General features: G+C 47.1%; 1 protein-coding gene and 1 long non-coding RNA gene across 11 annotated transcripts in view; one reads left to right on the forward strand and one right to left on the reverse strand.

Annotated features, from left to right (window-relative positions):
• Positions 1 to 22135, forward strand: part of LOC137484854 (E3 ubiquitin-protein ligase RNF185) — a 45153-nt gene extending 23018 nt beyond the window's left edge. For 6 of the 10 annotated variants that reach the window (XM_068209024.1, XM_068209025.1, XM_068209030.1 and 3 more), the window contains 15 exons: positions 6407 to 6542; positions 7820 to 7929; positions 8159 to 8347; positions 8746 to 8851; positions 10186 to 10382; positions 11094 to 11280; positions 12100 to 12116; positions 13627 to 13735; positions 14461 to 14592; positions 14859 to 14915; positions 15085 to 15150; positions 15946 to 16120; positions 17511 to 17566; positions 19361 to 19518; positions 20087 to 22135. In XM_068209024.1, the coding sequence (XP_068065125.1) occupies positions 6407 to 6542; positions 7820 to 7929; positions 8159 to 8347; positions 8746 to 8851; positions 10186 to 10382; positions 11094 to 11280; positions 12100 to 12116; positions 13627 to 13735; positions 14461 to 14592; positions 14859 to 14915; positions 15085 to 15150; positions 15946 to 16120; positions 17511 to 17566; positions 19361 to 19518; positions 20087 to 20243 (1852 nt within the window). In that variant the 3' untranslated portion in view covers positions 20244 to 22135. Of the gene's footprint in view, positions 1 to 1449; positions 1582 to 6406; positions 6543 to 7819; positions 7930 to 8158; positions 8348 to 8745; positions 8852 to 10185; positions 10383 to 11093; positions 11281 to 12099; positions 12117 to 13626; positions 13736 to 14460; positions 14593 to 14858; positions 14916 to 15084; positions 15151 to 15945; positions 16121 to 17510; positions 17567 to 19360; positions 19519 to 20086 lie in introns of those variants that run through there. The other 4 variants (XM_068209026.1, XM_068209032.1, XM_068209033.1 and 1 more) reach the window with 3 other exon arrangements.
• Positions 1577 to 19260, reverse strand: LOC137484867 (uncharacterized). Its single transcript, XR_011005078.1, has 3 exons — positions 17016 to 19260; positions 4174 to 4383; positions 1577 to 2297 (listed from the first exon to the last, which is right to left on the reverse strand). It is a non-coding gene; the product is annotated as an uncharacterized lncRNA (long non-coding RNA).
• Positions 22136 to 22713: the final 578 nt, after the last annotated feature.

A 22713-nucleotide genomic window follows, 5' to 3' on the forward strand; every position in this document is an offset into this window, starting at 1 on the left:
GGAGGTGCTGATAGCCAGGGAAGCGCAGGACTGTGAGCGCTGGCCCCTTTTCAGCACGCAGCATATAGAGAACGTGGGAGACCAGAGCGCATTCCTAGACACAGACTCACCGTGTTGTTGCTTCCAGTAGAGCTGTGTGAAATGTCAGAAGGAATTAGACCCGTGCTGGAACTGACAAGCACATCGGGCTCTGCAGCACTAGGCTTCACTGCACTTTTACAGCCAAGCTTACCAACTACACTGAATGGGGAAAATGGAGTTGGGTTTTTTTTTTCCCTCTTCATAAAGGTGGCTGCTTATTAAAAGTTAAACTTAAAAATGTTTAAGAAAGGAGAAAAAACGAACACAAAAAGCTGCCTAGGTTTCTGCGTACTTCAACCGCGAGCAGCAGCTGTCAAATCTGCAGCCAAGACTGCCTTGTTCCAGCCCCAAGCGTCCCTGGAACAGTTTGCCGGTTGAGGCGAGCATCTCCAGGAAAAGCACATTAGAGTGCTCTTGTGCTCTTGCCTCTGGAACAGAGCATGGTTTTCAGGCTGTGTTCAGGCATGCCAGGCTTTGCTGACTGTACAAAAATGGGCGGGCTTGGTGCAGCAGCATATGTTTGTTGCATTTTTGAGTGTCTTGTGAGCAGCTTTAGCTGATTAGGTCACTAGAGATCATGCTTGGCTTCAGACAAGCACAGTGATACAACTGCATGTGCTGTGAGCTGGAGAGAGTACTCCGTGCTGATTTGTACCTCTCAGCTTCCATTCAGGAGATGATTCTGTTGAAGGACTGTAATCTCTCTTAAAACAGTATTGGAAAGAAATGCAGTGTTTCCTTGGATGAAGCACACTGTGAGTTACCTCCTGCAGCAGGATGAACGGATTGTAGGTGCTGTGAAAGCAGGATAACCCCACTCACTGTGAAGGGTTCAGGAACGTATGTAGTTAATTTGATATACTTGGCGATGTGGCTCGTTGCCGTTTTGACTCCTCCATTAGAACGTGCGGCTGCTGCAAAGACAGGTTTCACGTGTGTGTGCTTGTATTCTTTGGCCGAAGCTGCTCGTTCAGCACTAAATACTCAGCCCCTCTTTGGGTCAGAGCTCCACCCCTGTGAAGGAGCTGAGCCTGTTGAGGCTCTGGAGCCGCCGCTGTCCGCCTGCCATGGCTCCTCCTCCCCTCCCACCCTTGGGTGGAACCAGAGAAGGGAAAACTTGCCAGTAGTTAGCAGGCAGCAGAGCTCGCAGAACCTCGGCGGCAGCATGTCCCACTAGCCCGGTTAGCAGCGATTCTGTCCTTCCCGAGGTGCTGCTGCTGCTGCTGAGCGCAGGAGAAGGCGGTCATAGCAATGGGAGCCGGGAAAAATCTGAAAAGGAATGAGCAGCCGAGAGACCTGGCGTTCCTTGGGCAGCTTCAAAGGGAGGTGAAGTATCTGAATCAGCGCAAGAGTAAATGAGCACTGGCTGCTGCCATGTTGGCAGAACAGAACTGTTCAGAGGCAGTTGGACAAGTTTGTGGCTGATCCGGTTTATCCAGTGTTGAAGATGGGAAGTTACTTGTCTGCTCCAGCTTACTTCGCTCCCAAGGATCCCTTTCGGTAAGTCTTGCACAGGGTTAGCAGTGGGCCTCCAGAGTGTGGTTTCCCCCCTGTGATGCCTTCCCAGGCAGTCAGTGTGTGAGGCTGGAAGAACGAGGTGCCGTGCTGTGTGCGGGAAACAGCCGGCCTCAAACTGGCATCCCATGTTGCTTTCAGGAGGTGACAGGGAAGATTCCTATTGCCAGTCCCTTCCAGAGAGCACTCGATGTGCCACTGTACCCTGTGCTTTGCTCACCAGCAGGGAGGAATGAGATTAATGTGGCTGCTGCTGCTTCTCTTCCAAAGCTCCTTGTGACTGGGTGAGGTGAGGTGCTGCTGTGGGAGTTCAGGAAGGTGATGTAATCTGCAGCGAGGCAGCACATAATCCTGTTTAAGAAATCAGGCACTTTGCAGGTAACTAGGGATGAGAGGGATTCTTCGTGATATTTTGGTTAATTCAAGTTTTATTCGGTTTTGGTCCAGTTGAACAAATGAGAATCGAGAAAGGCGATAGTTCCAGAACAACACTTTGATTGCATTGCTTCTCACAGTGAGAAAAGTCAGCGAGGCTGAACACAGCCAGGTTGGTGATTGACACTGATGTGCTGATTAGGTGGATGGATGGGGAAAGACACAGCTTGCACTTTCATTGTCTCCCTCCTATCCCCTCTGCTTGGATTTGCTTGTTATTGATCCTGTTCTGCAAACACTTTTGTACTGGTTTGGGACTAAGGAGCCTATTGGTAAAACAGTCTAGGATAGGAGTAAATACTGCTGCACAGTTGCTGAGCTTCTTTAGGCAACTTTCTGAAACAGCAGCTGCTTTCAGAAGAAGGAATGTGAGCAGACACTTATTATTTGTAATATGTGTAGGGTATTATGCTAAGCCATAGATACACCTTCTCCTGAGTGTGTGGAAATGGTTTTGCATAGTCAGAGCTTAAGCACTGTGTCTTTCTAGCAGTCTGTTTCCAAGCGTCTGTTCCTTGTCTGGTGTCTCTTACGTAGCCAGTGCACACACACACTGCTGCTGAGCCCGGGTGAGTAAGCCTTTGGGTGAGCTGCAGGCTGGGCTGATGCTTTATTCTGCAGCTCTCTGTCTGTGTGACTGTCCTCCCCCTGCCCTGCCTGCAGAATTGGAACCACGGCTCTCCCGAGCCTGTCTAGCGTTAACTGATCTGGCCTGACAGTGTGTGTGAAGGGGGCATTTTGTTAACGAGCCCTTCTCGAGGGGATCTGTCTCTTCAGTGCCAGGGAAGTCTTTGCTTCCATGAAGGTATTGCCTTTCATTGAGCTGCAAAAGAGATGCCACCAGGCACCAGTGCTGCTTTTCAACAGAAGCTAGGCTGGTTACCTGTTGTGACCTGATCCTCCTACCACCCCCCACAAAACCAAGAGTCCATGGGGCAGTGATTTGTGAGCTCCTTCTGCACTTGCTGCGCTGCAGAGCATCGGGGCTGAACTCTGCACCCAGATGCTGCTTGTGGTTCTTGGAGGATGCCTGTAGGAGGCAAATTAATTTATTCTGTATAGCCAAATCTGGGAAGTGAAGAATTATAATGTCTGGTCTGTAAAATCAGAGCAGGGTTCTGCAGCTCTGAAAATGGTGGCTGGGCAGCAAGAGGAAGCACACACGCAGGTATAGCTGTTACTAGTCCTCCCTGAAACTTGATCAACATGGTTTGCTACTCTGTAATAAGAACAGCAAATAATCTAGGAGAAGATTAGTGGTTTCTAATCTATAAAAGATAGAGGAGCATGGCATACTCCTTTCTTTTGGTTGTGGTGACTAGCAAAGGTTAGCTTCCTTAATACTTGTAGCAGTAATTGCATTCCTGTCTCAGCTGATGTGAACCTTGGTGCAAGGGCACAGCTCCAGTGAGATGGGAGAGGAAGAAATGGCAACTCTTGTATCTTCTGGGATAAAATTCTGACATATCTCTTCAGTGAGAGCCTTGTGGAACAATCATGTGCTGCTTTTATCATTTGGTGAATGATAAAAAGCATACTTACCTGTGTGCTGTCAGCCAGTTTCCCACACCTGCCAAATCCAAGCCTTTTCGAGGTTACAGAACTCATGGTAAGTGACCAAGGTGCTGCTTGGCAGCGTGGGCTGCAGCCGTGTCCTGTTCCTGGCAGGGATTAACCAAGCAGCCAGTTAGACCCATTCCAGCATCCAGCCTCTCCAGGGCTGCTTGCTCTGTTCCTGTTGCCTCATTGCCCAGGGTGGGGCTCTGAGCCTTAAGCTGCAAACTTGTCCTGCCCAGATTTGTTTAATTACATAGCAGAGAACTGACTGCTTGCTGGCTCCACCTCCTCACCTTCATTTTGCTATGGGCGTGTTCCAAATTAGATACCAGTGGTTATTTCCGGATGGCAGCAAACTTAACTAAGTGCTATAAGGTTGAACCAAACCATTTAGTACTAGAGGAGGGGTAAAGGGAAGGCAGATGCATGTGATCCTGTGGAGCCCACCTAAACAGAATTGCAGTTTGTATTGCTTTTGCAGAAATTTTACATTTACTTAGGGAGAAAAAGGAATGGGTTGAAGGTGAATTTGAAGAGGGGTAAGGAAGGGAAGGTGATGTGCTTAAAAACAAATAAGTGACCTACCTGTGTGGAGAGAACATAGGCTTTCAGAACAAGTCCTGAAATCCTGGTGAAGCAGTCTCCAGCACTGCTGTCTGCATCCCAAGTGCAGGTCTGGTCACAGCTCCCTGTTTGAAGATGTAATCACTCATGCAGCACACACTGGTACAGGCACGCATGGAGGAGTTGGATAAGTCTGAGGGATCCGATTTGCCCATGCTGAGCCAGATGTTCCTGCCACAAAATGATAGAAATCTTTGCTGTTAGTCTCCACTTGCTCTTTTTTCCCTCCCACTCACCTATTTGCTCGTTCAGCACGGGGTATTTACTGCAAATGGAAGCCAAAGGCCAGTGGTTGAAGGCAGAATGCACTGGGATGCCTTCTGGGTCTCTTGCATACCAGGAGCAGGGTGTAACCATGACAGTGCCCCCAGGCTGGGGCTCTAGTGATGTATATACCATGTAAAGCAATCTTAAATTACTGCTCCCTCTGCTTCTCACAAAATTGGCAGGGCCTGTTGCATGTGCTGGAGTTCTTTCCCATCACTTGGAGAGGGGACAGGATTTGATGCTCCTCAGCTGGGAGAACAAACACTGTAGAAGCCAAATACATCTGAAAGAGCAATCTTCCTGAGGGGAGGGTACAGCACTGAATACTCCATGAGGTGTGTTTTTCCCTAAAGCCAAAGGCTGCTTACAAGCAGCTTTACCTTGTTGAGATGGAGCAAATAACTCCGTGCTCTCTTGGAGCACGACCAGCCTCACATATCATCATGCTCATTACGAGCTGCTGGAGTTTACAAGGAATGTCTTTGGCACAAATAAGCTTTTAGGAAGCTCGTGAGAGGTGAAGTCAACTGTAGCTCTCATCTTAGCCCTGGGAGCATGTAAGAAGTGCTCCTCCAGTGCCACCAGCAGACTCCAGCACACTGGGTGCTGAGGGAGACCAGCTGCCCGGAGGGACACCCACTTAAACCCCCATCCCAGTGCAGTGCTTCCCCCCGTGCAGTAACTGAGACGGGTGTTGGGGTAGGAGACAGAAGAAAGTCTTCTTCTCACATTTGGGAAAACATTGTGCCAGTGACAGGATGGATCCTCAAGGTGTTTCTTTGAACCAGTTATTTGTGACTAACCTGGATTCTGCACTCAGAAATGGCCAATGCCAGATTTATTTTCCTTTTAAAGTCTGAGAACATGCTGCCCAGGGCTAATGGAATAATCCTTACTGATGCAACTCCTGTCTGTGCCTTATCTCCCCAGTAAGTCACACCTCCATGCTGCTGAACTACCTTGCATCTTGCTGAGGCAGGATTATTTTGTATTCAGCAAGCCTGGGTTCTGCTTGTGATTTGCTAAAAAGGTATCTGCATTAGAATTGCTGCATTTTTTTTCCTTGATTTTTTTTTTTTTTTAGTGGGGGGGAAGTTTGTTTCTTGAAAGGATGTAGATAGATTGTTAATAATGGATTCTTGTTGAAATAGAGGCTGACAGACATGTGAAGGATTTGGGGATTCTCTTCATGAAATCAGAGAATTAATTTTACTTAGTTTTTTTTTTTTTTTTTTTGGTGGGTTGCTTGTTTGTTTTCTCATGCACTGTGATCAGGGTGGCTGGGAGAGGTGGACTTTAATCACAGTTAATTGGTGGATGCAGTAAGTGTACAGAGCTCAGGGGATGAACTGCTTTGAAAACTCTCCCTCAAATGCAGAATGCTGCAGTTTACCTTTTGGGAGAGGCCTTCCTACAGAACAATAGAAAAACTTTCCAGAAAGGTTGGTGCAAAAGTGGCTTTGCATTTCAAAGGGAAGTGGATCCTGCTTCTCAGTCCTGCTTCCTGAACTGGCTGAGGAGGCTGGTGCCCTGTCACAAGGGTGATGCTATAGAAACACTAAGCAGAAACAGAGCAGAGCTCTTGCTGTGCTGGGCAGCTCTGCAGCTGGAAACTTGCATCCAGAAAGAGGGAGAAAGCAGAGGAGCAAAATTTATAAATGTGGGTTTCAATGTGTGGGATTTGTTTTAAAATTTGGAAGCTTCATTTTCTTTATACTGGTTGAATCCACCTCTCCTTAAAGACCTTGGGTTTGGTGCAAATTTTCAGTTCCAAGAGGACTGGGAAGTGGAAGGGTTTAGTGCATCCATAACTGGCAGACCTACCTGGTGGTGAGCTGCTGTTGAATGTTTGTGTTCTCCATGCAGGAAAGGACTATTGATTTATGACTTGCTGCCAACTTGAACTTGTTCCTTTGTTTCCTTCAAGGTGCTCTGAATGCCAGGATCCCCTCACTAACTGGTACTATGAGAAAGATGGGAAGCTGTACTGTCACAAAGACTACTGGGGGAAGTTTGGGGAATCTTGCCATGGCTGCTCTCTGCTGATGACTGGACCTGTGATGGTAAGGACTTGGAAGGACTCCTGCCTGGAGGCAGGACATGCCTGCCTTCATCTCCTCAAATTTAGTTGGGAGTTATCTTAGGTATTCAGATAAGTAAATAAACTGAGGGTAATAATCTCCTTGTTACTCTAATCTCTAATCAAAGATTAGAAATGAAACTTGTGTGTGCATCTTCTAGATAAAAATGAATTTTGAATGGGGGTAGCTGTTAAAGAAGAGAGATGTGAGAATCTGAAGCATATGAACAGATCAAGTGCTGAAAAGTACAGAGCTGAGAAGCAGACAGGTGATTCTGGGGACATCTGTTCAGTTTCTGCAGCACGGTGCCTCAGTGTCTCCAGGGGTGATTTTCCACTGCACAGTGGAGTCCAAGCTCTCAGCTCAGGGTAAGCAGCAGGTTCTGGCTGTGGGAAGGTTGCCATCCAAGTCCCACCTGGGTTGTGGCCAGAGTGCTTTTTTCAGGCTGACGGTGTCTTGAAGCAGTGTTAGCCACAACTGCTTTGATGCATTGAACTCTTCCTGCACAATATGGACTCACCTAAATGTTCCCCCTCCTGCCACAACCTTGCAAATATTTAAACTTTAAAACTGCCAAGAATGAAACAAAACCATTCTATTTCTAGAGCCTAAATAAAAAGCAGGGTGGTACTCAGTAATATGATTGCTACCTCAAAAGGAAATACTGAGAAATGTGCAGACAATTTCTCATTGCCTGCAAAAGTCTTTGCATAATAATGTCACTAAAGGAAGTTCTTGTAAGGGAAATAGAAAAATAGACCAATTAATAAAAATATTCTTTAAAGGTATTTTTTGTCTCAGTTTGTGCTTTTTTTTTCTGTCAGCTGGCTGGTTAAATATCTGAATTTGTGCACTGCCTGTCTGCCAAAAAAAAAAAAAAAGCCCTTTCAGCTTTATTAATTCAGGCGTAACATTAATTATCTTGCCAAGAGCAACTGAACAGGAAGGTTTAATACCTTGTTTACTAGTCTGCAGCGGACTATCAACTATTTTTGATAGTTGAGCAGCTGCCAAATACAGCAGAGGTTCCTGGGACACAAGCTTTGCTTAGAGTGTTGATGTGTTTGTTTTGGAGCTCTGCAACCAAGGTGCCGTGTGTGGGGTTCAGGAAAGACAGAATGGACTAATGTAACTCTTCAGGAAAAAAACTGCCACTTGCCTTAGAGATGTGAGTGAACAGGTTAGTTGGAGAGGAAAGCAGGAGCTGCATCCGCTGATGCGTTTTGGCCCTCCTAAGCTACTCCCTTTTCTGTCTGTAGGTGGCTGGCGAATACAAGTATCACCCTGAGTGTTTTGCTTGTATGAGCTGCAAAGTGATCATCGAAGATGGGGACACTTATGCACTGGTGCAACATTCCACTCTCTACTGGTAAGAGGAGATGGACTTTGCCACAGAGCTGCTTCCTGCTGAGTGTAAGCCGTGTTCAGCTGGCTCACAGTGGTTCGGCCAAATGCTACTCTGAGGAATGCCAGGAAGCTGCCTTGGAGGGAGGGAGGAAGGAGTGGTGTAAACACTAAAACTGTGGCTTGTGGTCACTGAGAGAACTCAGATGTGTGAGTTTGGGATGGGAGATAATGACTTTCTTCACTTCTTCCAGTGGAAAATGCCATAACCAGATTGTGCTGACTCCGATGATAGAAAAACACTCCACTGAGTCTCTGCGTGAGCAGCTGCCTTATACACTGACCCTCATCTCCATGCCAGCAGCCACGGATGGCAAGAGGGGGTTCTCTGTGTCTGTTGAAGGTGGCTGCTCCAGCTATGCCACTGGTGTCCAGGTGAAAGAGTGAGTATCACCAGATTTTGTACATGTCTGTGCAGAGGGAGCTGGTAAAAATCCTGCAGCACTGTTGTCCTGAGGGAATCTTGGCATTACAGGGGGATGTAGGTTGGCTAATAGTCGTTTGTGTTTGGTCTTCATTTCAGTCTTGTGACAACTGATAATTGTATCTCTCAGTGCTGTCTCCTTCAGTGAATGCAAAACGTTTGGACTAAAATTTTACCACTGGTGATGTGAAGAGCTCTCTCCAAACCAGCTCAGACCTAAGCACTTGATCTAATGGTAGCTCCCTGTGTTGGTAGATTAGCAGTGGTTTATTTCAAAATACCGAAATGAAGGGGAGCATATTTTTGATAATTTTGGTTAAACTGACTTCACACACCGACTGTAATTTCCATATTTAGAGTTAACAGGATGCACATCAGCCCAGATGTCCGAAACGCCATCCACCCTGCAGATCGGATCCTGGAGATCAATGGAGCTCCTATTCGTACGTTACAGGTGGAAGAGGTGGGTAGAGCTCTATTCTGAAGCCTCCTTCTCCTCTGCCTTCCTACATCTTTTCTCTTTCCTGACACTGTTCTCCCACCCTACATACAGTGTGTGTACACCACTAGTACTCGTGCTGACAGGAGGAATAAACATGAAGGCAAGCTTTGCCTTCCAGCTGGAGAGGAAAATGTAACAGATGGAAATGCAGTTAGGATTCAGTCCTGACTTTCTGGCATTCAAATGTGAAGGGAGGTAATAGGAAAAGTCTAGGGCTGTGACAGAGGACAGAAAGGCTGTGAAGACTTTCCCATGTCCTCCTGGTAAAGTGCACAGTTCTGATCCTTTTAGAGGCACTGCTAATAGACAAGGGCCCAGCTAATCCTAGGGACATTTTCCATTGCAAAAAACCCTATTTGCTGTCTTTATTTATGAGTAGCTGCTTTCTATCGATATCAGGTGATGCTGCAAGAGTGTAAGGGGGGCACCATTACCTTCATTTCCCAAGGGTTTTATTTACTGTTGGCACTAACGAGAACATGAGGAGCACAAGGCATCTCTCAGATAAATCTCCATGTAGCTTTTGCAAAGCTGTTTTTTGCAGCACTGTTCAAGGTGGAAATTTGTGTAGTTTTTGAACACTTCTCAGAGGAAAAAAAAAAGTATTTAATAGACTCATAAAATACCAGACTGGAAAGTACCTCAAGGATCATCTGGTGCAATCTTTCTTGACAAAAGCACTATCTAGAGCACTACGTCCAGCTAAAACATAAATGTGTCCAGTGTTGGGGAATCCACCACTTTGCTGGGGAGATTATTTCGAAGTCTGATTGTTTTTTGTTAAAAAATGTCTTTGTGTCTACTTGGAATCTTTCCAGGATTATTTTGTAGCTGGTACCCCTTGTATCTTCCATGTAACTCCTTGTGAAAAGGGAGTCTTCATCTTCTTTGTAGCCACTCTTTAAATACTGGAACATGGTGATAAGGTCTCCCCTAAACCTTCTCAAGGCTGAACACACCCAGTTCTCTCAGCCTTTCCTCACGTGGCAGCTTCACAGCACTTCAGTCATCTTTGTGGCCCCTCTCTGAACCCTCTCCAGCCTGTCCACATCTTTTTTATACAGGTTACTTGTAGCTGACCAGAAAGAATTATCGGGTAGCATAAGGAACTTCTGTGTTGCCAGCCTGATTTGTCTGGTAGGCAGTTGTGGTGCACACAACTAAACCACAACTATGGAGTGATCTCACTGAACTCTCTCCTCTGATTCCTGAGGGGCATTCCCTGTGTCTCCTCTGTCTCCTGCAGTTTGCATTCCTCCTGCCTGCTGCTATCCTGCCCTTTGGTTTGATTTCAGGTGGAGGAATTGATTCGCAAGACAAGCCAGACCCTTCAGCTGCTGATAGAGCACGACCCTGTGTCGCAGCGCTTGGACAGGCTTCGCCTGGACTCCCGTCTTCCCACCCACATAAAGACACCCATGTCCCCACGCTCCCTCTCTCCACTGGACATCAAGGAGAACCTGGAAGGGACGCTGCGACGGCGCTCCCTCAGGTAAACACTTGGAAGCACTGCCTCTGACCTGCCTTGCCTTTGCCCTGTGCTCCCTGGCTGGGCAGCTTAGGCCTTGTGATTGCAATGAGGCTGCGCACAGGGCTTACCTCTGATGTGAGCCGTGGTACAAACCAGTGGAGAAATCGTGGAGAGCTTTGGATTCTGCTACTGATGTACACTCTCTCTTCCATTCCCTTTCAGGATGACAAATGTTCCTTAATAAAAATAAGGAACTCTCCTGTTAACAGAGAAAAGCTTCTAAGTGTCAGAGTCAGTAAATGTAGAGGTCAGGTTTTTAACAGCCTTAGATGACTGGGAAAGAATGTGGGGAAGGGGAGTCTGGCTCAGACCTGGGGCTTGGGTTAAAGTCTTTCTAAGAGTGGAGCACTTAGTTGCTCATTTAGTCTTTTACCAGTACTTTGTTTAGAGATAGTAAGTGATGTGTCTTCACAGCTTACTCGCCCTGCTCTCAGAACTCCACCTCAGACTGCCAGTGCAGGAGAGCTTCTTCTTGTTGTTGTTAGGCAGCTCTGACCTGGAAGCTGCTCTGGATTCATAAGGAGCTTCCACAGTGCTGGGAGAGCATCTGGTTTTGGAGATAGTAAAAGCATTGGAGCACATTAGAAACTGGTCCCTTAGCAGTGCATGATGGGATATGCTGGACCAAAGGTTAATCAGCTGCTTCCCTGATCTTCCTGTCATGTTTTCCAGGAGAAGTAACAGCATTTCTAAGTCTCCTGGCCCCAGCTCTCCAAAGGAACCGCTCCTGCTGAGCCGTGACATCAGTCGTTCTGAATCCCTGCGCTCCTCTTCCAGCTGCTCCCAGCAAATCTTCCGGCCCTGTGACCTGATTCATGGTGAAGTTCTAGGAAAAGGATTTTTTGGACAAGCGATCAAGGTGAGGGAGGTCCTCAAACATTCATCAATTACTTTGAGTACAGCAATGTCTGCCTGTCCTTCATCCTTCACCACAGTCTCGGTGGTTTTGCTTTGCTGATAGTGATCAGTCTTGGATCTTTCCTGGTTTGCTCTGAGATCCATTTCTGTTTCCTTCCCTGACCATGAGTGTGTCTGACTGCAGATGGCTTTGACTTTGTCCCCAAGGTTTGAATGTCAACCTTGGCCATACATGTTCATCTCGTGAGTCAGATTTAGCACTCCAGAGTGCCTGTCACAGCAGGCTCCTGGGTGAGGTGGGGAGAACAGGGAACAGGCCACACTTCCTTTTATGAGCATCTTTCCTATGATGTGCATTCAGCTCCCCAGCATTTCCTACGCACCCTTAGTGTGGCATGTTCAGGGGTTTGCTAGGCTGATATAGTGACCATGTCTGAACCCCTGGCACAGCCTAAATGGCTTGTCAGCATGGGGGTAGTGGTCATGTCTTGCATGACTCTCACAGTTCTAATCTCAATCAACGGCATTCTCTTGCGTTTAAGCTCTCGGATCTTGACTGAGGGTACTCCAGCAGTTCCTTTCCCAACATTCCTGACAGCATCAGGGGCAACTTCCTCTGCCTTGTTAAGGTTCTGTGAGTTCCTCAGTACTCAGACTGCACTCACCATGGGATGGGACTTTTCCCCTTACACTGGTATAAACTTGAGGTGTCCAGCCACCATGTTCATCTCATGCTTCCATGGGAGGTGCTGAGCCAGCTCTACAAACCCAATGCTTGATCCATACTAATGAGCATATTTCTCTTCTTCTCTGCTCATAGAGAAATAACAGGTGCAGGTAAGTGAAACCTTTGCTCTGTTGCATGCTTTTGTCATCTGTGTCCCAGCAGTTACTGGCACAAAGGCATTTCTTTTCTGCTCAAATTGCCCCATGGCTATCCTGTTCTGGTGCATGCTCTGGGAGTTAAATTTGCCCCCATGGAGTTTCATGTGACACTTGTTTTAGTTTTGCTGGTATGTCAGCTTAAGAATTCCACTTAGCCTTGCCTTTGTCTCTTCACTTCTCTTTATCATTGGATATTAGATGTCCCTGGCTTTCATATCCCTGGCTGAAACATGCAGCGTTCCCTGGCTCATTACCTGTGTATGGATGCTTGGTTTCAGACGGGAGCAGAAGAATATTGTACTCTTGCTTCTGTTGTGTTATTCCATGCACTCACATTCCACCTGTGTCAGCTGTGTTATGTCCATGGCTCCAAACAGAACTGGTGTGTCACAGTGTTTGCAAGAACTCATAAGCTTCCACAATACTATAACTTGGCCATGTGTTCTGGATTTTAATTCTAGAGGTTTTGTAAAGGCCTTTTTTGCCTCCTACCTTTAAAACAAAAAAGTGACATTTTTCTTAGGCTTCAGATTGACTGGGTGTGATGCAACAAGTACTGTATCTGGTCACATAATTCTCTTCTGATCAGAGAGGCAAGGTGGTTGTTTAGTTTGCTGCAGATTTTAGGGAGCCAGAGCTGTCCAAGTTAAGCAAACGAAGAGGAGAGGATTTCCAGGAAAATGTGCTCATAGGAATTTGGACCCTTTCTACTCACTCCTGCACCCCGTGCAAGCAAGCCTGAGCTGCTTACAAAAAACCTCCATAGTACAGCCAAATGCCAGGAACAAGATGGAGACAGGCAAACAGTTCTTGAGGAACTGGAAATGCTTTCCATGTCAAGAGCCAGGAAATTTATTACCTTATTATTATGATGGATTTCTTTGTGTTTTCCACTGTTCTAGGACATTCCTTGCATGTTGAGACACACTGCTCCAAAGGAGCAAGGTAAAATTAACTGCTTCCTGCCTTAACTGAACAGCCTGTGTGCACTCCAGTTCCACTTGCATGTGGATGAGATTCAGATTCCCCATAAAGCCAAAGCATTTATAATGCAGTTTTGGGTTGTTTGGTTTGGTTTCTGATGCAAGTGAACATTGATTCTTTTGCTGATACAGAATGCAGTTAGTAAAGCCTGTGTACAAAATATGAGCATCCTGCTGGACAAATGTGTTCCATAAGGGAACTTGGAGGCATGCACCAGTGTGGAGGCTTTGGCAGCCTGTGTGCACACTCAGCCCTGTGCTACCCAAACTGGAGCCTTCAGCTCTGGGCCTTGGCATGATCCTCTGTCAGCTGTACGTAGTTTCTGTTTCACATAAGGCATCTTCGGTGAATTCTGAAAGGAGAAGTTTCACATGATTTTTGGCAGCTCTCTGAATTTCCTCCCATCTCTCTTCAATGTTACACTTCTTCAGAAGTTGCAGGAGCATTGGAGGTGTGTATTCTTGAACCTTGCCTGTAGTTGTGGGTTTTGTTTCCACCAGGTGACTCACAAAGCAACAGGAAAGGTGATGGTGATGAAGGAGCTGATTCGCTGTGATGAGGAAACACAGAAGACTTTCTTGACAGAGGTAGGAGCAGGATTTCAAACAGCTTCTGAGCCAGTAGTGTGGTAGAACTCTCCCATCTTCTCCAGAAAGAGATCCTGTCAGCAACCTGGCGGGAATTAAGGTGCTGAGGAGGGAGACATTGCATGGGGAAGAGCTGACATGAGCTGAATGATTGCTGCAGTGAAGTGTGACTCACACTGGGCAATAGAGATTGCTTCAGCTCCAGTTCATTAATTTTTCAGTGATAAGAGCAGCTTCAGTCAGAGGCAAATTGAGCTGTGCAGTACATAAAGGATTTATCCCTTGAGCCTTGTGCATAAGTACAAAGGATGAGGGCCAATATCTGTAAGATATTTAAGACTCGTGCTGTATTTAAGCAAAACTATTTTCTTGGTGGCTGCCTACTGTGTTTTTCAAAGTCATATTTAGCTTAAAGGCAGCTCCCTAAACACTGACACTGCTGTTGTGGCCCTAACACACACAAGACCCAATAGCAGCCCTGGAGAGTTATGCCCTCTGAAATGTTAGCCAAACTCAAGAGTGGTTCCCTTAAATACTAAAATCAGGTTAATTGCACAGCATAAAAATGAAGAGGCAACAGTTAATTGACTGCCTTAAGGTTGGGGTTTGAGTGTTCTCTGTGATCCCTGAACAGGACTTTGAGCACTGGAGTGCTTCTCACCTCAGAACAGATCTGTCAAGACTTGTTCCATTCACTTTTTGGGGTGGGATGTCTCTGCTTGCAGGTGAAGGTGATGCGCAGCCTGGACCACCCCAATGTGCTGAAGTTCATTGGTGTGCTGTACAAGGACAAGAAGCTGAATCTCCTCACTGAGTACATTGAGGGGGGCACGCTGAAGGACTTCCTCCGCAATGCAGTGAGTATGGACACCTGGGAGATGTGTACTCAGTGAGCCTGGCTGTGCTGATGGTTGTACCAGCCCCATGTACTCGTTATTAGTCTTCTTTGGAGCTGTGTAGTAAAGCTGCTTCGTAGCTGTGGGTGAGCTTGAGGCAGGGAGCCTCTTCTTTCTGGGGCTGTATCATGTGTCTCTGACTGCTGTACGAGTCCCTCTTGTGAAGGAACTGCTGTCACCAGCTGGCTGGTGAGATGGTCCCTGATCATTGAGGATTTGTCTTTCAGGACCCATTCCCCTGGCAGCAGAAGGTCAGCTTTGCCAAAGGGATTGCCTCTGGAATGGTGAGTTGGACTCTTGATAACGGAGCAGACGCTGGGGTCAGGGTTAGTGGCTTCAGGAGGGTGTTGTATGAGGGGCTGTGGATGCTGCCTGACTACTGGAATTGGGTTGTTGAGTCTGTAAATGCTCAACTGGGAACCCCTAACGCCAGCTTTCCTCCTTCTGCTCCAGGCTTACTTGCACTCCATGTGCATCATTCACAGAGATCTGAATTCACACAATTGCCTCATCAAGCTGGTGAGTTACACCTCAGTTCCCACAGCATGCTGCTCCTCTCTTTGGCATCTTCCTCCCTTGGTTTTCTCCACATGATGTTCCCTCTTTTGTCAGGGTGGAACTGATTTCAGAGAGGCTTTGTGCCCTAAGCAAAGGAGCTTTATTCTCACACAGGACTTTCCAGACTGATCTATCTTTCACTGTTTCTGTCTTCTGTTCTCTTACCACCCTTCCTCTGGTAGCAGCTCCTGTAAGAGTCACCTTCTGAGAGTTAGTACAGCTCTGCTCTTTATCTCAACTATGAGATGTTCTCTGCAGCTGTTTCTGTTCTTTTAACCACTCAATGACTTCTTATTGGCACTCAGGATTCAGACAAGTGCGTAGCTGTGTCCACGTGTGTGTTCTCTCATTTTTTAAACAGCTGGGTCACAAGATTTTTGTGTAGCTTCATTCCCTCAAGCTGGCCCTTTTTCACTTGGCTTCAGACAATCCAGGATGAAAGTCCAAGTTAATTCCTGACCAGGTAAAAGAGGAAGATCTAAAAGGAGAGGTCCAGGTTTCCCCTGGCAAGTGTAGCCAAGTCGATGGGATAAGTGCTAGTAACCACACAGGAAATAAGATCATGAAGGGAGCAAGTGCTAAGTTGGGATCATGAATTGGGTATCTTACACTGGACATCTTGCTGTGCTCGTGTGGCTGCAGGAAACCCGGATAGTTGTCCTTAGACTGTAGTTGGTAGTGAACAGGAATTGCAGCCTCTCTGCTCCTGAAAGGAGCTGAGAGTAATCAGTGGCTTGTACTAAATCCCCTGTGCAGGATAAGACAGTGGTGGTGGCTGACTTCGGTCTGTCCCGGCTGATTGTGGAGGAAAGGAAAAAGCCCACTTTGGAGAAGCCATCTGCCAAGAAACGCACGCTGCGCAAGAGCGACAGGAAGAAGCGCTACACGGTGGTTGGGAACCCGTACTGGATGGCCCCAGAGATGCTGAATGGTAAGAGTCCAGCAGCAGGGAGCAGGCAAGGAGACAGCCTGTGACAAGGTACAGACATGACAAGATTACTGAAAGTTTCTGTGCCCCAGTAACAACTAAACCTTTTAGAGCCTGTGGTTTTAGACCTGCTAATGTGGAGGCTTTCGTATACACACAGAGGCCATAGCTGCAGTCCTGCAGGGCCTGCCCTGGTAAGCCTTTGTACCAGCCCAGGTAATGTTTCTGGCTTGACAACAGGATTCTTCAGGAGGGCAACAGAAGTAAACTTGCTACAATCCAAATAAAAGGAAAGACAAAAGAAGCCTGAGATAAAACTGAACCCAAGACCAATTTCTGTTACAGCCTCATGCTTTGGAACTGCCCCTTGAAACAGGGAATCATTACATTCTGGGATGAGGTTTATGTGTGCTGTTGCATAGATCTGTGGGGAGCCATGTGCTGCCAGGTTTGCTGAAGCCTCAGGATTCAGGTGGAAGTTGTCCAAGTGCAGGGAAATCTGGGTTTTGACATGCAGCCCTCAGTTCATTCATTAAGGTTGAGCTGTGACCCTCAGAGGAAAAGCTGCCCCTGCAGGAGTTGAGATGAGAATGAAATACAGTGGACACAATAATTGCCTTCTAACGAGCAGGTCTCTGTGACCAGGTTGGGCAGTTTGGCTGGCGGGGATATCAACACTGTCCAGCACAGTCTACTGGGGAAGGGAGGACTGGGCTCCTCTCCCCCAGCTCAGTTCTCTATGTTGCTTTCTTGTGTGCTGTTCTGTTTGCCTTTCCTCAAGGCCTCCAGCCATAGAGAAGTCTGAGGCTGCTTCTCAGAGTTTGTCTCAGTCCTGGCATTTGTCAAGAGAACAGCAAAAGCATAGCCTGACATCAGCTCTGAAAGCAAGGCTGCTTACCAGCTACTGGTTTGGGAGGGGTGTGTCTGGAAGCAGAGTATGGCATGCTGGAGCCTGCCAGCTTTCCCAGGATCAAAGTGCTGCCGGTGTGTAATTTATTATCTCTGCAGTCACTGCAGCAGGGACTCGCTGGCTGCTGGGGAAGCTGAGCACTGGCTCCACACTCTGTGGAGATGCACAAGAGCAGCAATCAATGGAAACGGGCAGAAGCTTTCCATAGTTATCCTTAGCATTTGCTCAGATCTGATACAGTGTTGTCCTGTAATTCCCCAGTACAAGAGAGAAGCATGCTTAAAATCTGTAATGGCAGTGTAATGCAGTTGGTATACACAGATGCTGGGGTGACTGACCCTGCTCAGGTTTAAGCCTTGCTTTGTCTCCTGTTTTAGGGCTCTCCAGGGAATAGCCTTAGTTAAGCTTGGTACTGGCAGTTCCTGAAATAGCTGGATGGGTAGCTCTCTCTTCACAGACCTGAATGTCTCATGTTTCCTACAGGACAGAGCTACGATGAGATGGTGGACATTTTTTCATTTGGGATTGTTCTCTGTGAGGTAAGACAAGGACATTACATGGCATCTTTAATGTCCCTAACTCTGTGTACACATGGTATCACCCAGATCTCTGCATCTGAGTGTGCAGCCTGTGACCTAACAGCACATTATTAGTGGATTAGACTGGGAGAACAAGCTTACCCCGCCTCTGTTTCCTCAAGGAAGATAACTGTCTTGTAGTTTTCTGGTCCCAGTTTCTTCCTGGACTGAGAGAAGCTGTAAAAAAGTCATCAAGTTCTGACTGAGCCTGCTATCTGTTTGAAAGTAGATGTATTCCTTAGAATTGTGATGTTTTTTTCTTTTTCTACCTCATTAAAAGAACAATCAGCTGCATAATCTCAGCAAATTCAGGGCCTCCACTGGGGATGGCACTTCACTTCAAAGAAGTGGAAACAAAAACCTCTTTGCAGGTCGATTAATGAAGCTTGCACCCTGAAGTCTGTTGGCTTAGTTTATTTCTGAGCCAATGCAGAGTCTGACTGTTATATCAGGCTTTTCTATCTGCAGAACAAAAAGCAGCACTTGAAAGCTGCAAGGTATTTTCAGTTTAAAAGGTGTGTATGACAGTGGAAATACAGATGAAAGGCAGGGTGTTATGTGTAACACAGCAGTTGCAGGAACACCAGGGGATGCCAGCACAGTTTCATTTTCAGTGTTTGGATGAAGGGGACAAAGAAAATGTCTGTGCATAAATCTTTGTGGCCTCATCTGGAACTCTGTTTACACTGGGCCCTCCTCTCAGAGAATGTTGTGGCTGTGAGTGATAGAGTTAGGAACTTGAAAAATCTGTATGTGGGAATAAAACAATTGCTACATCTAGAAAAAAAGACAAATAATAGGGTAGTAACATATGAACATTCTCCTTGCCACCAAAATTCTGCTGCTAAAAATCCCTAAAATTAAACACTCAAACAGATAAGGAAATAAACCTGCCAAAATTCATAATGGGCATTTCTGTCTAGTTACAGGATGTAGCTGTCACGCTGAGTTACTGGCATAGAAAAGCCTGGGTGGTTATAAATAACACCCCTTCTGTGATACCCAGTGAGGCTTTAAACCTTATACTCTGTCCACATGAAAGTTTTATTGACTTTGAGTCCAGATCACCCCACAGCTCTCTGCTGTGGGCTCCTTCCCTCCTACACTTGTGCTGGAGGTGGTGAGCACTGGGGCAATGCTGGGGCAAGGCTTCCCTGTCCACCCAGCTCTTTTCTGGCTCTCCTTTACCTGCAGCCTCCTGGGTGCCACTTGTGGTTGTTCTTGTCTGTCCCAGCCCTCTGGCTGTGGTGGGGGTTGAATCTGTCAGTGGCAGAACAATTCAGAATTAGAGGTGCTGTTGACTTCCCAGCATTGTTTAGGACAGACTGTACTGAGGGGCTTTGCTGATGGTGTGGTAAGATGGTTAGAAAGGGGAGGGATGGGATGGTGATGCAGGTTGCCTTGATTACCTGCAGTCAGGAGGGGCTGCATCATCCCCCGCTGCAAGACACCCGTGGAGCTCCCTGAGAGGGGCACATTATGCTGTGTCTTCTGGCAGAGAGGCCCTGGGCAGAAGGAGAAGGCATCTAGGACTTCCTCCACAGCCGTGGACACATCACCAGATCTTGAAAAAGTTTCCAGTCAAGTTTGCTGTACATAGTGCCATGAGCTAGTGGCTTCATTGGAAAGGAAGAACAGTGTTTCTGTTGTTTCATTTCCACCATAATACTTTGAAGGAGCACCTGCCTGATGCAGGGAGTTTGTTAACACTCTGGAACTGTTGCAGTACTTAAGTGCTTCTCTCACTTTCCCTAGATCATAGGCCAGGTTTATGCTGACCCAGACTGTCTCCCACGCACACTGGATTTTGGCCTTAATGTCAAGCTGTTCTGGGAGAAGTTTGTTCCTGCTGATTGTCCTCCAGCCTTTTTCCCTCTGGCTGCTATTTGCTGCAGACTGGAACCAGAGAGCAGGTAGGTTTGGGGTCTGGAGGACTCCTCTTTGGGAGCCTGCAGGATGTGTCTGTATTCCGATAGTGGAAGGACTGCTCTGCACAGAGGGCAGCTCCAGCCGTCTATGGGAATGCTCAAAGGCTTCCATGAGTGAGAGGCTTCAGACTCAACAGTCTGGGAGAGAGACTGCTGTATGGTGGAGATGTCTGAAACAATTCCAAGACAGAGTAAAGAAGGAATGATTGTTCCAAGATTTCTGAGGTACAAACAGTAGGGGCAGACTTTGACAGCAAGGTAAATACTTAATTTCATTTCAGTTATGAAACTTGTAGCTTCAGATCAGTGTTGCTGCCGGGTAGGTTCCAAAGAGCCAGACCTCCCTGGTCACTCACTGGCTATAAAGATGGGTAGCCCAGACAGATGAGTGCTTGAGTGCTTTGTGGTCTTGGAAGCTGAATGGGGAGGAAATCATGGCCCTGTTCACCACTCTGTACATGGTACAGGGACCTGGATGGACAACTAGTTCAGCTTTTCCAGATGCTGTTCTGATTCCTCTTTCCTAATAATGTTTCCTCACTGCTGCTTCTAGGCCCCCTTTTTCCAAGCTGGAAGATTCATTTGAAGCTCTCTCTCTGTACCTGGGAGAACTTGCCATCCCCCTTCCATCCGAGCTGGAGGAGCTGGACCACAATGTGAGTGTGCAGTATGGACTGAACCGTGACAAGCTACCTGAAAACACAACCTAGTCCGCTCGTCCTGCTGCCTGCACCACTTCCATTGGAGCTGGGATGAGTGTCAGGGAGGGAGATGCACTTCAGCCACTTCCAGGGCATTAACGGGGCACCACGCTGTGCATCTGCTGCACTGCCTCTCTCTCCCCACCCAGCTTCCCTGCTCTTGGATATCCTGATTCACTGTGGATTCCTGGCATGTTTCAGAAGCAAAAAGGATCGTTTCCTGCCAGCTGCACCTAGGAAAGCCGCTGAACACTATTTTTCTGGCTTGAGAAATATTTCTCTGGCCTTTTCAGGCTTCTTTACTGTGGTGCCTTAGAACTTGGCTGCAAGCTGTGAAGCCACCCTGGCCTGTCTGCCAGGGAGGGAATTGCTATAGGAGACTCTCCTGGGTAAGGACCAGTACTTCTGGAACAGCTTCTCCCACTGACTGCCCTGCCCAGAAAGCTGGGGAAATTGGACATCCAGCAACATGTCTCACCAGGACAGCACATGTATGTATTTGCATGTGTTTCCCAGAACAACCCACTGAGATTGTGGCCTCTGACATGCATCAGAGGAAGGAGTAAAAAGCCCCAGGAATTGGGCAGCTCTCCTGAAATACCGTGTCTCTGGGGAAGCACATATGAATTGTTGTTTTGGTTTTGTGGGCTTTTATTCCTTCTGTGTCTCTGAATACCTCCAAAAGCCTGCCTAGAAACACTAAGACTGAGCTCTGCTTGCCCCTCTTGATGGCAAATGAGGCAGGCAGCAAATGAGCCACTGGAGCATTTTCAGACCCTGCGCCTGCAGTGAGTTTGCCTGCCCAAAACCTTAACCTAGTGAAACTATTTGAACCTGAATGTGTAGCTCTGCACTAGGCACTGGGTGTGGACATTCCTGAGTGCTTGAGCTTTTGGCCTGTGGATGTGAGGTGACAGAAATGGCGGCAGAAGGTGCTTGTCAGAAAGCCAAAGGTTTGAAGTAGCTCAGACCTTGGGCCTGGACAATGGCAAAAGGGGACTTGCCCGAGGTTAATTAAAGGATGGACTTGTCATGAATAGAAAAGTGCTGGAGAATGTCCCATCCTCTCTGGAGTGGCAGCTGGAGAACTAATAATTCAGTTGCCACTACCTCATCCTTTCCTGCAGATTGTGCAAGTTGCTGCCTTTGAAGGTCCTTCTTGCAGCTGCTGCTGCGGCACCTGAGCTGATTCTCCACACAGAAATTTTCCTCAGGGTCATTCCCTGCTCTGGGGGGAGAAAAAAAAAAAAGGGCTTGGAGCCATTGGGAGGTGGGTAGGGCTGTATTTTCTTCCTGTACTTCTCTTCTTCCTCCCTTGGTGGGAGAAGGAAGGAAGGAAGCTACTGCTGCAGCAGCTCACGTGGTAGGCAGAACTGAACAAAAAGCTGAATCAAGTTCTGCTCTAAGTCTCACAAACATCATGGTTTAACTGGATTTTTAGTGTGCTCCTTTTTCCCTCCTCCTCCTTTCAGCATGGGGTGGGGAATGGGTGTTAGCCTTTGCTGTTACTTGGTTTCCTCCCCTGCCCATGAGTTTAAAGTATTACGTAAAATAACATGGGACCAGCCATCACCTGACATCAGGTATGCAAGAGGGGTGTTTTTAGTCTCTGTAGTGGTGTTTTAGAAACACTGGGGACTCCTTGTGCTGTAAGTCAGGCAGGAGCCTCTCTAAACTGGGTCCAGTGGATCCAGGATTGTTAATAGGAATTGCCCTTTCATTCCCCCTCCCAGGCTGGTTTGTGAGGGGATCCCTGAGGGGAGAGTCCTGGGTGATGTGTGGGTGGGGTTTATGAACTGTGATTTGCACAGCTCCACGTTCTAACTAAATTAAAAAGCAGTAACCGTATGCTATTGAGAACAAGATTTTGTGGTCTCTGTGTTAAATAAAGCCGGAAGCCGTAACTTTCTCAGGTTTCTATTGCAGTCACAAAATGGCAACACCAAAACTGCCCAGATGAGGTACCATCTAGAACACCCTTTTTTGAGTCAGTGAACTTTGCCACATTCACAGAACTGCAGAATCACAGTGCAGTGCTCTGTAGGACTATATACCTGGAGTGAGGGAAAGGGAACAAGTTAAGTTCTGTTCATTCGTTGGTTGGTTTTAAGGGTGGACAGGAGTCAGCAGATCATGGAGCCTCTCCATTTTCCTTTTCTAATCCAGGGTTAAAAATACAACCTGTTCTTGGAAACGTCTTATTCTGAAATATGTAGTTCAGGGGACTTCTGTTAAGACAAGAACTGAACAAAAGTGCTGGTTCTGTTAGTACCTCCTGTAACCTGCTGTGCTCAGTCTCCATTGTACTCCTCAGGGGATGGAGCTGCTGTTTAGCAGCACCAAAGCAGAACTGACCCAGATCAGTGCAGGAAGGGGCTGTACCCAAGAGTCTGTTCCCAAGAGTCTTTTCCCAAGGGCCAGCCTGCTGAGTCACCCACAGCTCACACCCCAACAGCTGCTTTTCAGGAACAGTGTCCCA

This window comes from Anomalospiza imberbis, chromosome 18, assembly GCF_031753505.1.
Source record: "Anomalospiza imberbis isolate Cuckoo-Finch-1a 21T00152 chromosome 18, ASM3175350v1, whole genome shotgun sequence".
Classification (NCBI taxonomy): Eukaryota; Metazoa; Chordata; class Aves; order Passeriformes; family Viduidae; genus Anomalospiza; species Anomalospiza imberbis.